This window comes from Girardinichthys multiradiatus, chromosome 20, assembly GCF_021462225.1.
Source record: "Girardinichthys multiradiatus isolate DD_20200921_A chromosome 20, DD_fGirMul_XY1, whole genome shotgun sequence".
Taxonomy (NCBI): domain Eukaryota; kingdom Metazoa; phylum Chordata; class Actinopteri; order Cyprinodontiformes; family Goodeidae; genus Girardinichthys; species Girardinichthys multiradiatus.
In genome coordinates, this window is record NC_061812.1 from 21,142,418 (window position 1) to 21,155,630 (window position 13,213).

General features: G+C 38.9%; 1 protein-coding gene across 1 annotated transcript in view; it reads left to right on the plus strand.

Moving 5' to 3' along the window:
- The window catches only part of uba7 (ubiquitin-like modifier activating enzyme 7), a 48,123-nt gene that overhangs the window by 9,275 nt on the left and 25,635 nt on the right, over positions 1-13,213 (plus strand). The window contains exons 17-20 of the mRNA XM_047348910.1: positions 2,692-2,902; positions 6,801-6,875; positions 9,107-9,302; positions 9,389-9,471. Coding sequence (XP_047204866.1) covers positions 2,692-2,902; positions 6,801-6,875; positions 9,107-9,302; positions 9,389-9,471 — 565 coding nt within the window. The remainder of the gene's footprint in view (positions 1-2,691; positions 2,903-6,800; positions 6,876-9,106; positions 9,303-9,388; positions 9,472-13,213) is intronic.

The following is a 13,213-nucleotide window of genomic DNA, read 5'->3' on the forward strand; positions in this document are numbered from 1 at the left end:
ATTTCGGTTTGTTTTCGTTAGATTTGATGTTCTCCCTCACATTGTCAGGGGCTTACACACTCACACCAACAGGAACTTAGCATTTAGTAGATAGTATTTTCCAGTGTACTAATAAAGCCTTCTGGACTTTTTTCTGTGGACCATCATTCCCATTTCATTGTCCAGCAAATTGTGACTCATCAAAAATGAGAACACTTTTGTTTTGATCCACTATTGTTCCACCCATGCTGCTACATGTAGACGTATGAATCTGAAAGTTCCTGTTCTAGCATGTTTATGTGTAAGAGGAGGAAGATCCCCTATTTCCATAATGCATACAAGGTAGTAAGTGTAGTGTGAGCCACGGCATGTTCATAGCACAGGAATGAATTACCAATGAATGAGATTTTAGTGAAGCACTGACCTGCATGGTACAAGCTAAGTAACCACTGGCTTCCAGTGGATGTGAGTGAGAAGTAAAGAATAAAAAAAAAAACCTTTCTTGATTCAAACGTCTGATGAGTTCATTCTCTTTTATGCTGGATGCAACAAACATTTCTTGTTTTGTTTTAAAAGGGATATTAATTGGATTAATTGGAGCTTACATTGTGGGTATTGGAATTACAGAATCAAGGCCTTGAAAAAGTACTGAAACCTTTTGAACTTTATTACAACAAAACAAATGGACTTTGTTGGAATTTTGTGTGATAGACAGACACAAAGTGTTACATAATTGTAAAGTGAAAGGAAAAAGATTCAAGTTTAAAGAGTATGCTGTGCATTTACAAGGGTTGGACAATGAAACTGAAACACCTGGTTTTAGACCACAATAATTTATTAGTGTGGTGTAGGGCCTCCTTTTGCGGCCAATACAGCGTCAATTCATCTTGTGAATGTCATATACAAGTCCTGCACAGTGGTCAGAGGGATTTTAAGCCATTCTTCTTGCAGGATAGTGGCCAGGTCACTACGTGATACTGGTGGAGGAAAACGTTTCCTGACTCGCTCCTCCAAAACACCCCAAAGTAGCTCAATAATATTTAGATCTGGTGACTGTGCAGGCCATGGGAGATGTTCAACTTCACTTTCATGTTCATCAAACCAATCTTTCACCAGTCTTGCTGTGTGTATTGGTGCATTGTCATCCTGATACACGGCACCACCTTCAGGATACAATGTTTGAACCATTGGATGCACATGGTCCTCAAGAATGGTTCGGTAGTCCTTGGCAGTGATGCGCCCATCTAGCACAAGTATTGGGCCAAGGGAATGCCATGATATGGCAGCCCAAACCATCACTGATCCACCCCCATGCTTCACTCTGGGGCATGCAACAGTGTGGGTGGTACGCTTCTTTGTGACTTCTCCACACCGTAACTCTCCTGGATGTGGGGAAAACAGTAAAGGTGGACTCATCAGAGAACAATACATGTTTCACATTGTCCACAGCCCAAAATTTGCGCTCCTTGCACCATTGAAACCGACGTTTGGCATTGGCATGAGTGACCAAAGGTTTGGCTATAGCAGCCCGGCCGTGTATATTGACCCTGTGGAGCTCGCGACGGACAGTTCTGGTGGAAACAGGAGAGTTGAGGTGCACATTTAATTCTGCCGTGATTTGGGCAGCTGTGGTTTTATGTTTTTTGGATACAATCCGGGTTAGCACCTGAACATCCCTTTCAGACAGCTTCCTCTTGCGTCCACAGTTAATCCTGTTGGATGTGGTTCGTCCTTCTTGGTGGTATGCTGACATTACCCTGGATACCGTGGCTCTTGATACATCACAAAGACTTGCTGTCTTGGTCACAGATGCACCAGCAAGACGTGCACCAACAATTTGTCCTCTATTGAACTCTGGTATGTCACCCATAATGTTGTGTGCATTTCAATATTTTGAGCAAAACTGTGCTTTTACCCTGCTAATTGAACCTTCACACTCTGCTCTTACTGGTGCAATGTGCAATCAATGAAGACTGGCTACCAGGCTGGTCCAATTTAGCCATGAAACCTCCCACACTAAAATGACAGGTGTTTCAGTTTCATTGTCCAACCCCTGTATATTCAGCCCTCCTGAGTTCATTTTTACCAGAGCTCTTTTCCACTTTTGCAAATGCAGAGACTTACATTTTTACCCATTCTTGTTTTCAAAATAGCTCAAGCTCAGTCATATTCTTTGTAGAGCATCTGTGAAGATGTCTTGTCACAGATTCTCAATTCTATTTGGTCTGGACTTCGACTGGTCTGTTCTGACGGATGGATTTGTTAATCTGTTGGATGGTGAACCTCTCCCCGCCTCTTGTAGTCTTTTTTCCAGAATGCTCCTGTACTTGGCTCCATCTATCTTCCCTCCAACACTGACCATCTCCTGCTAAATAAAAGCATCCTGACAGCATGATGCTGCCATTACCACGTTTCACTGTAGGAATGGGCTGTTTTCAGGGTGATTTTTAGTGTTAGTATATCCCCCACAGATACTGTTTTGCACGTAGTATAAAAGGTTTTAGTTTGATCTAACCAGAACACATTCTTTCACATACTGTATATAATGTTTCCTCCGCATGGTTTGTGGCAAACTTTAAGCAGGATTTGCTTATAACAAGGCTGCCTTCTTGCCATATATATTTCAGCTAGTTTCTTTGCGTAGACAGAGAGTTATGCTGTACTTTCTGTAGAGTGTAAGTCTGTTATTTAAAGCTGCACTATTGGCTGTAGGGATCCAAAGTTCATAGAGCGGACTCTAACCCATGGGGATGCTGAGGCCTTGGAGATTCTTGAAGGCGTGTGGAGCAGCCTTCAGGAGATGGAAGCGGGAGGACAGCATCCCAAGAGCTGGGAGGACTGTGTGAGCTGGGCACGCTGCAAGTGGGAGACTCTGTACCACAACGATATCTGTCAGCTTCTGCACTGTTTCCCTCCCGGAGAGGTAAAATTCCAGCTGGGCTAAAAGAACAACTCCTGTCCTTGCAATCAGATATCATAAACATGCGATTAATGTGTAAGGACACACAGGGGCGCTGTTGTTGTGCACAGCAACTTTCTGTATCAGCCATTTAAACATTGCATTAGAACATTGGCTCAAAAAAAAAAAAAAAACACTGTTGTTGCATTTTTACTTAGTAGACAACTGGAGCCTATTTGACTATACTAGTAAAAATCCAGTGGTGATAAATATCTCAAGGGTCTCAAAGGGATTCTAAAGGGGCTGAAGCATGCAGACTGACTGATGTCACACTTGGTAACTAACTAACTCACCCCAATTTTTGACCCCCAGTTTTAGCAAATGGCCCTGATGTGCTATCACTGACTGTCCCGCACAGTTATGGAAATTCCTATGACCATTTTTCTGTTTTTTCCACCCACTTCTACCTAAATATTTGTAAGGGCATGGAGAATTACCTGAGCATGTCTTTAGAAAAGCAGAACTTTTCTGGCTTCATATCTTTATGGTCTTGCGTAAAACCCAATCCTGCTAAAGGTAGTCATTGCTGCTGCTGGTTTTTGTTCTCTTTTTTGTCATGTTTAATCTACACAACAGTTATAGTTCCATTGTTCTCGTGGAAAGTCACTTGTTACCACAGGCCATCTGAGGAACTATGATAAGGTGACTGATGTCAGTTATCTGTCACAAGCCAACCTGACAAATACTGGCCATAGATAACCATACACATCGTGTAACAGCTACTACTGGTCGATAGCCTTTACTTACAGCTTTAAGCTCATATGACGATGTGTCAAGCTGGACTTTAAAGCTCTAGTTTATGAGTTTTGCTATATGACAAGCAAACAGCTTTACTCCCTCCTATGTGTCATATGTTTAGGCGCTCTATTGCTGCACATTTTTACATATGAAAATAGGAGCCAAATTTTAGGTTTCAGTAAAATGCACACATTCCCATGTTAAAACAGAAAAAAACAAAAGGTGCAATCTGAGTCAAAATCATTTTAACAGATTTGATATGGGATGTATAATAGACTCGACCTAAGGTTTAACTGATTTCATTTGGTTGGTTTGTTTTGCTTTAAATGGCCACTGGCTGCTGCAAATAAAATGCTTTCTTTCAGTCATATATTACCCAGCATACACCTCTCTCCTTAAATATTGGCAACCCTATAAAAGATGCATAAAAACACTGTTAATTTATCTTCTGTTGCAGTAGCATTATCTCACACTAAGAAAAAGGAGCAGCTCTTTAACAGTGATCTTTGGAGATTTTATCACCTCCCTTCCTTCTTCCTCAATGCGCAGGTTGTTGATAAACACATCTGTCTTATTTGAACGTCTTGTTCTCTTTTGTTTCCCATTTTGAAGAGTGATCAAGATAGATGGGTCTCCGTGTCACATAGAGATGGGCAACATGCACTTAAAAGTTAATCACAATATTTTGTGGGATTTATTGTACTAATAATAAAAGTTACAATCATTTTTCTTAATTCATTGCAGCCTGTTTGGGCAATAGATTGTGTGGCTATGGTGTCACTGCAAATAGCAACACTGTTGGGTAAGTTTAAGTTCCTAAAACTTAAACTTACCCATTTCCAAAGGTGCTACTCCAGTACTCCAGTTACATTAAGTAGTGTAACTTTACCACTAAACCGGGCACAGTAACTGCATTTATTCATATTTTCAAACATATTGATAGTTCTTCATGCTCTCATGGAACCATTGCAAAAATAGGAAAAGCAGAAATCCAAATCATACAGGATGTTTTTTGAGTTTATCATTATCATGATAAATCACAATAACTTTTTTTCCCCCAACACCAATAAAATTAGGTAATAATTGCTCATCCCTTGTGTTGCATCATGTTTATACCCCGGGAAACAGGAAGTCTTGGATTAGTAAATAAAAGCTCATCGACACTGATCAACGTTGTTACTTAACAGTAAATGTTGCACTTTAAATTATTAAAGGTTGGGTTTTTCTAAATTCTACAGATAATGCTATTGCAATAAAAGATGAATTTATTTTAAGGTTTTTTCACACAATATTGCTAAAAGCAATAATAAATGTGGAGTGTGCTCTAAATCTGAGTTGAAGCAAAGCTTTGAAAACAAGAGGGCTACTAAATAAGTGAGAGATCAGTTGAATATATGAATATGAGGAGAATGGTAAAAAAAAAAAAAGAAAAAGAAAATCATACCTTGGAAGCAAACAGGAGTAAACAGAAGTGGTATTTCTCTTCATAACAGTTTATTGTAGTAAGAGCTATGACTAAACCTATGGACAGATGCTAATATGTAGTTCATCCTTTTAATAAATTCAAGTTGTTTTTCTTTATTAGTTTTGTTTGGGGAAATAAGGACTTGCAGCTTTATCTTTATACCTTGCCAAAACCTTATTTTATTATTTAGTGTTAAGAGTTTTTGTACTTCTGTAACTGTTAGACCCATTAACTACCCTAAAGGCCACATTTCTGAATGTCAGCTTTAATACACCTTATGAGCTTTATTACACGTTATGGAAATGTTTGATTTTATAGTGATTTGCTTGTTTATTTCTCAAAGCACAAATCAGTAAATGTGAAATAATACACAAGAAAATCAAGTAAAAGTAAATGATCTGATTATGTGGTTTGTCCTTTTCTGTATGCACTGTGGATATAATTATTTATGGTTAAGTTTTGTGTGTGTGCATAATATTTAGTTTGGGCTTAAAGTTTAGGTATAATAAAATTTACAGAATGAGAACATGGGCCATCAGAAGGACAACACTATAACATAAGCCTTATCTTTTTAAAGAGAAGGCCTTGATTCTGAAAAGGCCTTCAGCTTTTGATCCCTGTTGCTGCAATAGAAAGCCCTCCTGCAGTGAAAACTGGAACAACCAGAAATACAGTCTCTCCGTCTCCATTTGTGGAACATTTGGCATCATCAAAGCTGCCAGACCTTTTGTTCTTCTATCAGACTTACAAACTGTGTCCCAGCCAACACATAGGTGATAATAATATCATTAGTGCCTTCAGGAATGTAATTGCCTATAGTGTTGGATGCAACATACCCTAAATGTAGCAAATAATGTAGCTCATACTTTAAAGTGGTCCAGCTAAAGAATATTTTAGGTCTTATTCTATGTCTGGACAAGACTGGAATTTGAGTTTAGTACTCACCAGGTCTTGATAAGTAGGGAAAAAGAAAATATGTCATGGAAAATGTATGTTTTTCCAGATGTTATTCCCTATTTCATCCATCCATTCGTCTGTAGAGTGCTCTAAAAAACTTTTTGCCTCCTTACAAATTTCTTCTGTTTTTGCTTTTTTGTCACATTTGTGTTTCAGATCCAAATGTTGGATACAGATAACCAGAATAAAAACAAAAAGCAGTTTTCAAATGATGATTTCACCCAATACTTTTCCCAGATGGCTAGGTCATTTTGGATAGACTTTTTCCCTATGTGAATGAAATCATTTGAAAACTGCTTTTTGTATTTAGCCAGGTTATCTTTATCCAGTATTGTCATTTGTTCGATGATCTGAAACATAGAGACAAAAAAGTGTGACAAAAAAGCAAAAACAGAAGAAATCTGTCTCATAGCAAAGCCTGGTCACTTCATATATATCAGTCAGGAAGTGATCAATGTTTATATATTTACATAAAAAATCAGGAACTCTGGACTGTGGAAATTTGAGCTTGGAAAGGTATTAAATTTAACAAAAAATTGTAGGAACTGTAAAGATGTCACTAGATTGAGGAGATTTGACAGCTTCCTGATGCTATGTTTGTTATGTATTGTAGAGAAGTGACTGGCATTTAACCTAAATCTACATTGGTTTTCCAGCAATTCATAATTGTGATAAAGGGATTTTCTTCTTTACCTCCTTTAGTTGACCACCAGTGGCTTGCCCTTTTGGTCTGGATCCAAGAGATGCCCTCATCCACTGACATTTGACCCTAACAATGTAAGTATATTCTGACCCAATTCAAGACATGCAACTGATGTAAAAAACAAAAAAATGCCAATGTTTTTGAAAGCAGTTCTCATTCCTTCTTTATCTTATCTGATAGTGTCCTTAAAGTGATTACATGAGCTACAAATGCACAGTAAAAGATAATGATCTGCTGTCCACACACACTGACATCCTTGATAACCGAGCTGTTTATTTGTCTCACAATAAACAAGCAACAGATAATGTTAGAAACAGGAAAAATGGGCTAGCATAAGGATTTGACAAGAGCAAAATTATGATGGCTAGATGACAGGATCTGAAAACTGCAGGTTTTGTCATGTATTCCTTGTCTACAGTGGGTAGAATATATAAAGATTGGTCCAAAGCGGAAAGATTGATTAATTGGTTACAGGGCTATGAGCAGCCAGGGCCCACTGATACAGATGAGGAGAAATAGCTGACTGGTGTGATGTGATCTAACAGATGAGCTTCTGCAGCTCTTATTTCTAAAAGAGTTAATGTTGGTACACAATGAATCATAGTTTGTTGTGTATGAGACTTTATATCAGTTGAAAAGTCAGGGGGGCTTTTCTAACCCCTGTCCGCTGAAGAAAACACCAACATTGGACCTGTACAATCAGAACTGGAACACAGAGTAATGGAAGAAGGTGGCCCGGTCTGATAAGTTCTTTTTTCTTTTAAATACTGCGGATGGCTGGGTGTGTCTCTTATCTGGGGAACACATGGCACAAGGATACACTATGGGAGAAGGCAAGCTAGTGGAGACAGTGGGATGTTTAAAAACACCTGTTTGGAACATTCCACAGGTGAACAGGTTTATTGGAAACAGATGAGTGTCATGATTTGGTATGAAAGGAACATTCGTGAAAGGCTCAGTCGTTCACAAGCAAGGATGGGGCGAGGTTCACGACTTTGTGAATACCTGTGTGAGCAAATAGTCCAACAGTTTAGGAACGACACCTCTCTGTGTAAAATTGCAAGGAATTTATGGATTTCATCATCTACAGTCCATAATATCATTAAAAGATTTAGAAAATCTGGGGAGGTCTAAAATGAAAATTGAATGCTCGAGACCTATGATCCCTCAGGTGGCACTGCTTTAAAAACGGACATCATACACCAATCAGAAAACCATTGTCAGTTAACACAAAAAAGTGCAAGTTAAAACTCTATCATGCAAAGCAAAAGCTGCATATCAACAACACCCAGAAACACTGCTGGCTTTCATGACTCGAGCTCATCTCAGATAGACTGATGCAAAGTTGAAAGTGTGCTGTGGTCTGACGAGTTCATATTTCAAATTGTTTTTGGAAATCATGGACATCCTGTCCTCTGGACCAAAGAGAAAAAATACTATCCCGATTGTTATCAGTGCAAAGTTCAATAGCCAGCATCTGTGATGGTATGAGGGGTGTGTTAGTGCTCATGGCATGGGTATTTGAATATCTGTGAAGGCACCATTAATGCTTAAAGGGACATACAGGTTTTGGATATACATATGCTGCCATCCAACGAACGTCTTTTTCAGGGACGTCCCTGCTTATTTCAGCAAGACAATGAAGCCACATTCTGCACATATTACAACAGCGTGGCTTCTTAGTAAAAGACTGCTGGTACTAGACTGGCCTGCCTGCAGTCCAGACCGGTCTCCCATTGAAAATGTGTGACACATTAGGAAGCACAAAATACGACAATAGACCCCAGACTGTTGAGCAACTGAAGTTGTACATCGAGGAAAAATGGGAAACAATTCCACCTACAAAGTTTCAACAATTAGTGTCCTCAGTTCCTAGTTTCAGAGTGTTGTTGAAAAGAATGGTGATATAACACAGTGGTAAACATGTCCGTGTCCCAGCGTTTTTGTAATGTGTTGCAAGCATCAAATAAAAAATGAGTCAATATTTGCAAAAAAAAACAATAAAGCAAATCAGTAAATCAGTTTGAACATTAAATATCTTGTCATTATAGTGTATTAAATTACATAAAGGTTAAACAGGATTTGCAAATCATTGTATTCTGTTTTTATTGATGCTTCGCACAACATCCCAACTTCATTGGAATTGGGGTTATAGATAGCACAGGACACCTTCAGGGATCTATGGAGTCAGTCTAAAATTTTATGGATGTTTTGGCAGCAAAAGTTGGAACAATGCATTTCTACACAGATGATCATAATGTTATGCCTGATTAGTATGTGGTTGCATTTGGATTGTGTTTTTCAGGCAACCCACATGGAGTATGTGATGGCAGCAGCTAACCTATATGGGCAGATCTATGGGATCAGAAGAGACAGTGCTGCAATCAGAAGGACCTTAGAGGAAGTCCAGGTTCCACCCTTTAGTCCCAAGTCCTCCATAAAAATTCACCTCACTGACAAGGAGATGGAGGAAGACAGAAAAAAGGACAGCGATGACGCTGGTCAGTTAGCTTTGGATGCTTTTAATTATTTGCACCACCTAATGTAATCTTCCTGCATTTTCAGCGTCTTTCCGTCTTCCCCACAGACAAAGCCCGGCTCGAGGAGCTGAAAGGAAAATTGTCCTTGCTAAAGAGCTCAGCTCAGATGTACCCCATTGACTTTGAGAAGGTAGGTCAATAGGCACAATGATACCTCTGCTGCACGCTTTGGAGAGGCTACAGACAGTAACAGAGTGGCGACTGAGCCTTAGCAGGGAGCAACACTTAAATCTATAGGTGCTTTCACAAAGTGTATTTTTCCAACATCTTTTGAGCCTCAGTGAGCTGAATCTTAGCCAGTGCTCAGTCATTCATTAAAACAGGGCTCGGTTTTGTCGTGTTTTCACACAGAATACAGTGTACAAAAGAAGAGGCAGATATTGTAGAAATTTCCTTCTTGTTTTCAGAAATGGGGAAAAAGGAAAAGTTGAGTGTGTCGGCTCACATGGAAAAGATATACCGGTACTTGCTGAAAAGAAATACAAGAAGCTGACTGTCGAGCTAGGCATTTCCGCATTTCCTGAAGTCTGTTCATGTTTCACATCTTCACTTTGTATAAAATTCTATCATATTTATTATTAAGGCACTATCATAAATGTTCAAAAAAGTCAGACTTTTTTTGGAAGTGCGTTGGCAAAATACAGTCAGCCACACCTTAAACTACTTTTTATTACAGCTTTATCAAACATGGTAGACCATTGAGATTAAAAACTTATTTTCAAAGGGATACCTGGTCAAGATGGGTACCATAACACCTTTTTATTTATTTTTGTGTTGATTTCTCTGGTGAACCATGAAAATATGTTAACAAATAGACTGTATTAGTCATAAATCTGCTTTCTAATCTAATCCAGGATCCAGGAACTCCCTAACGATACCGAGAAGTTCTTCCAATGTCTTCTTGAGCTTTTCTTGTGTTTGTATGCATCCTCCTGAAAAGGAAGTGGTAGTTATTTAACAGCCACTGTGAGAAAAAACTGTTTTTTTAGGCTGATGTTTTAGCGCCATCGTTGTCTGTAGTAGTGACTAAAAGTGTTTTGTTTTTGTGTTCACTCGATCAGTTTCACTTCAAAAGAAGGGCCAAAAAGGTTTGTTTGAAAATGTCGTGTGTTCCTAAGGTGTAAACCTTTAAAAAGAGACACTAAAAGGACAAGGTACTTTCCTTGAGTATGAATGTTTAAAAGTGTAGTGCCTCCTTGGGGCTTTTGTACATCCTTTTCTGTCATCTCTGTCTGAACAAATTTATTTTCTTTGTGTTATGACAAAGAGTGCCTTTAGACTTTGGATGTTATATACATTCATTTAAACATTCAGTTATTGGGCAACCATTTCCAAAATTTAAAACAAACTTAAACCAAAGCCCCAGCTGTCACTGGGGTTTGTGAGCTCACACATATTTAATAACCTTAAATCTATATTTTTCAGAAATGGTCATCTTCCCTGTAAGTCATGTTTCCATCAGTTCAATTCAATTCAGTTTATTTATATAGCACCAATTCACAACACATGTCGTCTCAAGGCACTTCACAAAAGTCAAGTACAGACATTCCAAGTAATTCTAACAATTGAACAGTGCAGTCGGAGTTAGTTATTTATTCAAATTGGATAAAAAGTTTTTCTGTCTAAGAAAACCCAGCAGATTGCATCCAGTCAGTGACTTGCAGCATTCACTCCTCCTGGATGAGCATGTAGAGACAGTGGACAGTTACTGGCGTTGACTTTGCAGCAATCCCTCATACTGAGCATGCATGTAGCGACAGTGGAGAGGAAAAACTCCCTTTTAACAGGAAGAAACCTCCAGCAGAACCAGGCTCAGTGTGAGCGGCCATCTGCCACAACTGACTGGGGGTTTGAGAGAACAGAGCAGAGACACAAAGAGAACAAAGAAGCACTGATCCAGGAGTCCTTTCTATGGGAAGGAAAAGTAAATGTTAATGGATGTAGCTCCTTTAGTCGTTTTACCTAGAAAGAATGAACAGATAAACTCAGAGCCAGTTTTCAAGGTTAGAGTCTGAAAGAGAGCACATAGAGTTAGTCACAGTAAAAGCTCAGTCAATTTCCATGTCTAGGGGAGAGAAAGGGTTAAACACTAAAAGACAGGGCCATGTGGATCATCCGTAGAGGGTGAGCATTAAGTTGTTGCCAGCAGAAGCTCGGACGATTCCCCTCTCCAGAAAGGTAGACACAGAGTTAGGCCAGGTGTAGCTTCTAGGAAGAGAAAAGAGAGAACATCAAGTTAAAAATTGAAATAACAGCAAATAATGCAAAATTGGAGAGTAGTGTGAGAATGTAGCGAAGAGGGTGAAAATGGTCATTATGTCCTCCAGGAGTCTAAGCCTATAGCAGCATAACTACACAGATAGCTCAGGATAACCTAAGCCACTCTACTCCACTATAAGCTTTATCAAAAAGGAAAGTTTTAAGCCTAGTCTTAAAAGTAGACAGTTTGTCCATCTAGAGCCCACTGATGGCCATTGTTATACTAAAAACCATAACGATTGGGATACCTCTCTATGTCAGATAAACCATAACCAATGGAAAAGAGAGGGGGTCATACAGGTAGCAGAAATGGAGGGTGTGTTCAATAAAAAGAAGAAAATATTGCAGAATAAAACAAAATAAAATATAAAATATTTTCTGATAATTTCTTAAACTAATGTTGTATTCTCTTTAAAAATATATTTTTAATTAACTTTAAGTTAATTTGTTGTGTGAATTGGACTTAGTGTACAGTGCTTCTTTGCCAATAAATTCACAGGTTTTTTTTTACTACACTGAGACATCAAAGCCTGTAATATGATTTAAAAGTAATTTAATAAAATAAATTTGATACGTACTTCACTCATTTGGACCCTCAGTAAGATGTGTAAAAAAAAAAAAAAAAAGCTCAATATTAAATACATCTTCTATTGTCATAGCATTTTTTATCTTGGCGCCACCAAGTCTCCAAAGCAACCATCAAACATTATCCACGTGTACACTGGTTGATAGGATGGCATCCTGGGGAAAAAAAAGCCTACAGAAAAGTAAATATGTGGAATTTGTCAAACACTGTTTGGACTTTAAGTGGAACTGTGTGCTTCGGTCGGATGAAACTACAATTGAGCCTTCCTGCAAGAAACACTCCACGTGGTTCTGGTGTGAAACACAGAAGTGTGACAACGCACCTCATCCTCATTGCTAAGTATAGTGGAGGATCTGTGATGCTTTGGGCTTGTTATGAACCCTATAAAATATCAGGACCCTTTAATAATTAAACATTTTGGTGCCATCTGCCAGAAAACTGTAAATTCTGTATGCTCCAATGCTGAAATGTTACAGAAGAAGACAAATGTCTCTCCAATTGGCAATAAAAGGTTGTACAAATGTGTACATCAGACATACCAGCCATGGCCAAGAACACCGCTTTCAAGATGTTTCACAGCAGAATTAGTTGTTTGATGGAAAGAAGACTTGGCACATGATGACTGATTTTAAAACAAAGCCTTAAAGAGCTTAAACTTTCTGTAACTCAGTGGAGACAGTAATGAAGGTGTAAGAGGTAAGTCAGGCACATATTGAATGTCATCGTGAATATAAAAATAAGACCCCAAAACTCCTCTCTCTCAGTTCTATGCCTGTGTGCCCTGGTCATGCTGTGGATGGATGGAATGTGTGTAGGAGAGTTCCAGAGGCATCAGGTTGCCAGCTAGGAGCTTCATCACAGACGCTAAAGCTATCCCTGAGCGACAGTCAGCCTCCTACCTTTTGTAGAGCTGCATGAGCTCACTGCTCACATCAATCACAGCAGAAGTCGTATTCCTGCTAAATTATGACACTGGTGACCACAGTGACTCAAAGCAAGTAAAACACAAAGCGGGCAAACTTCATCA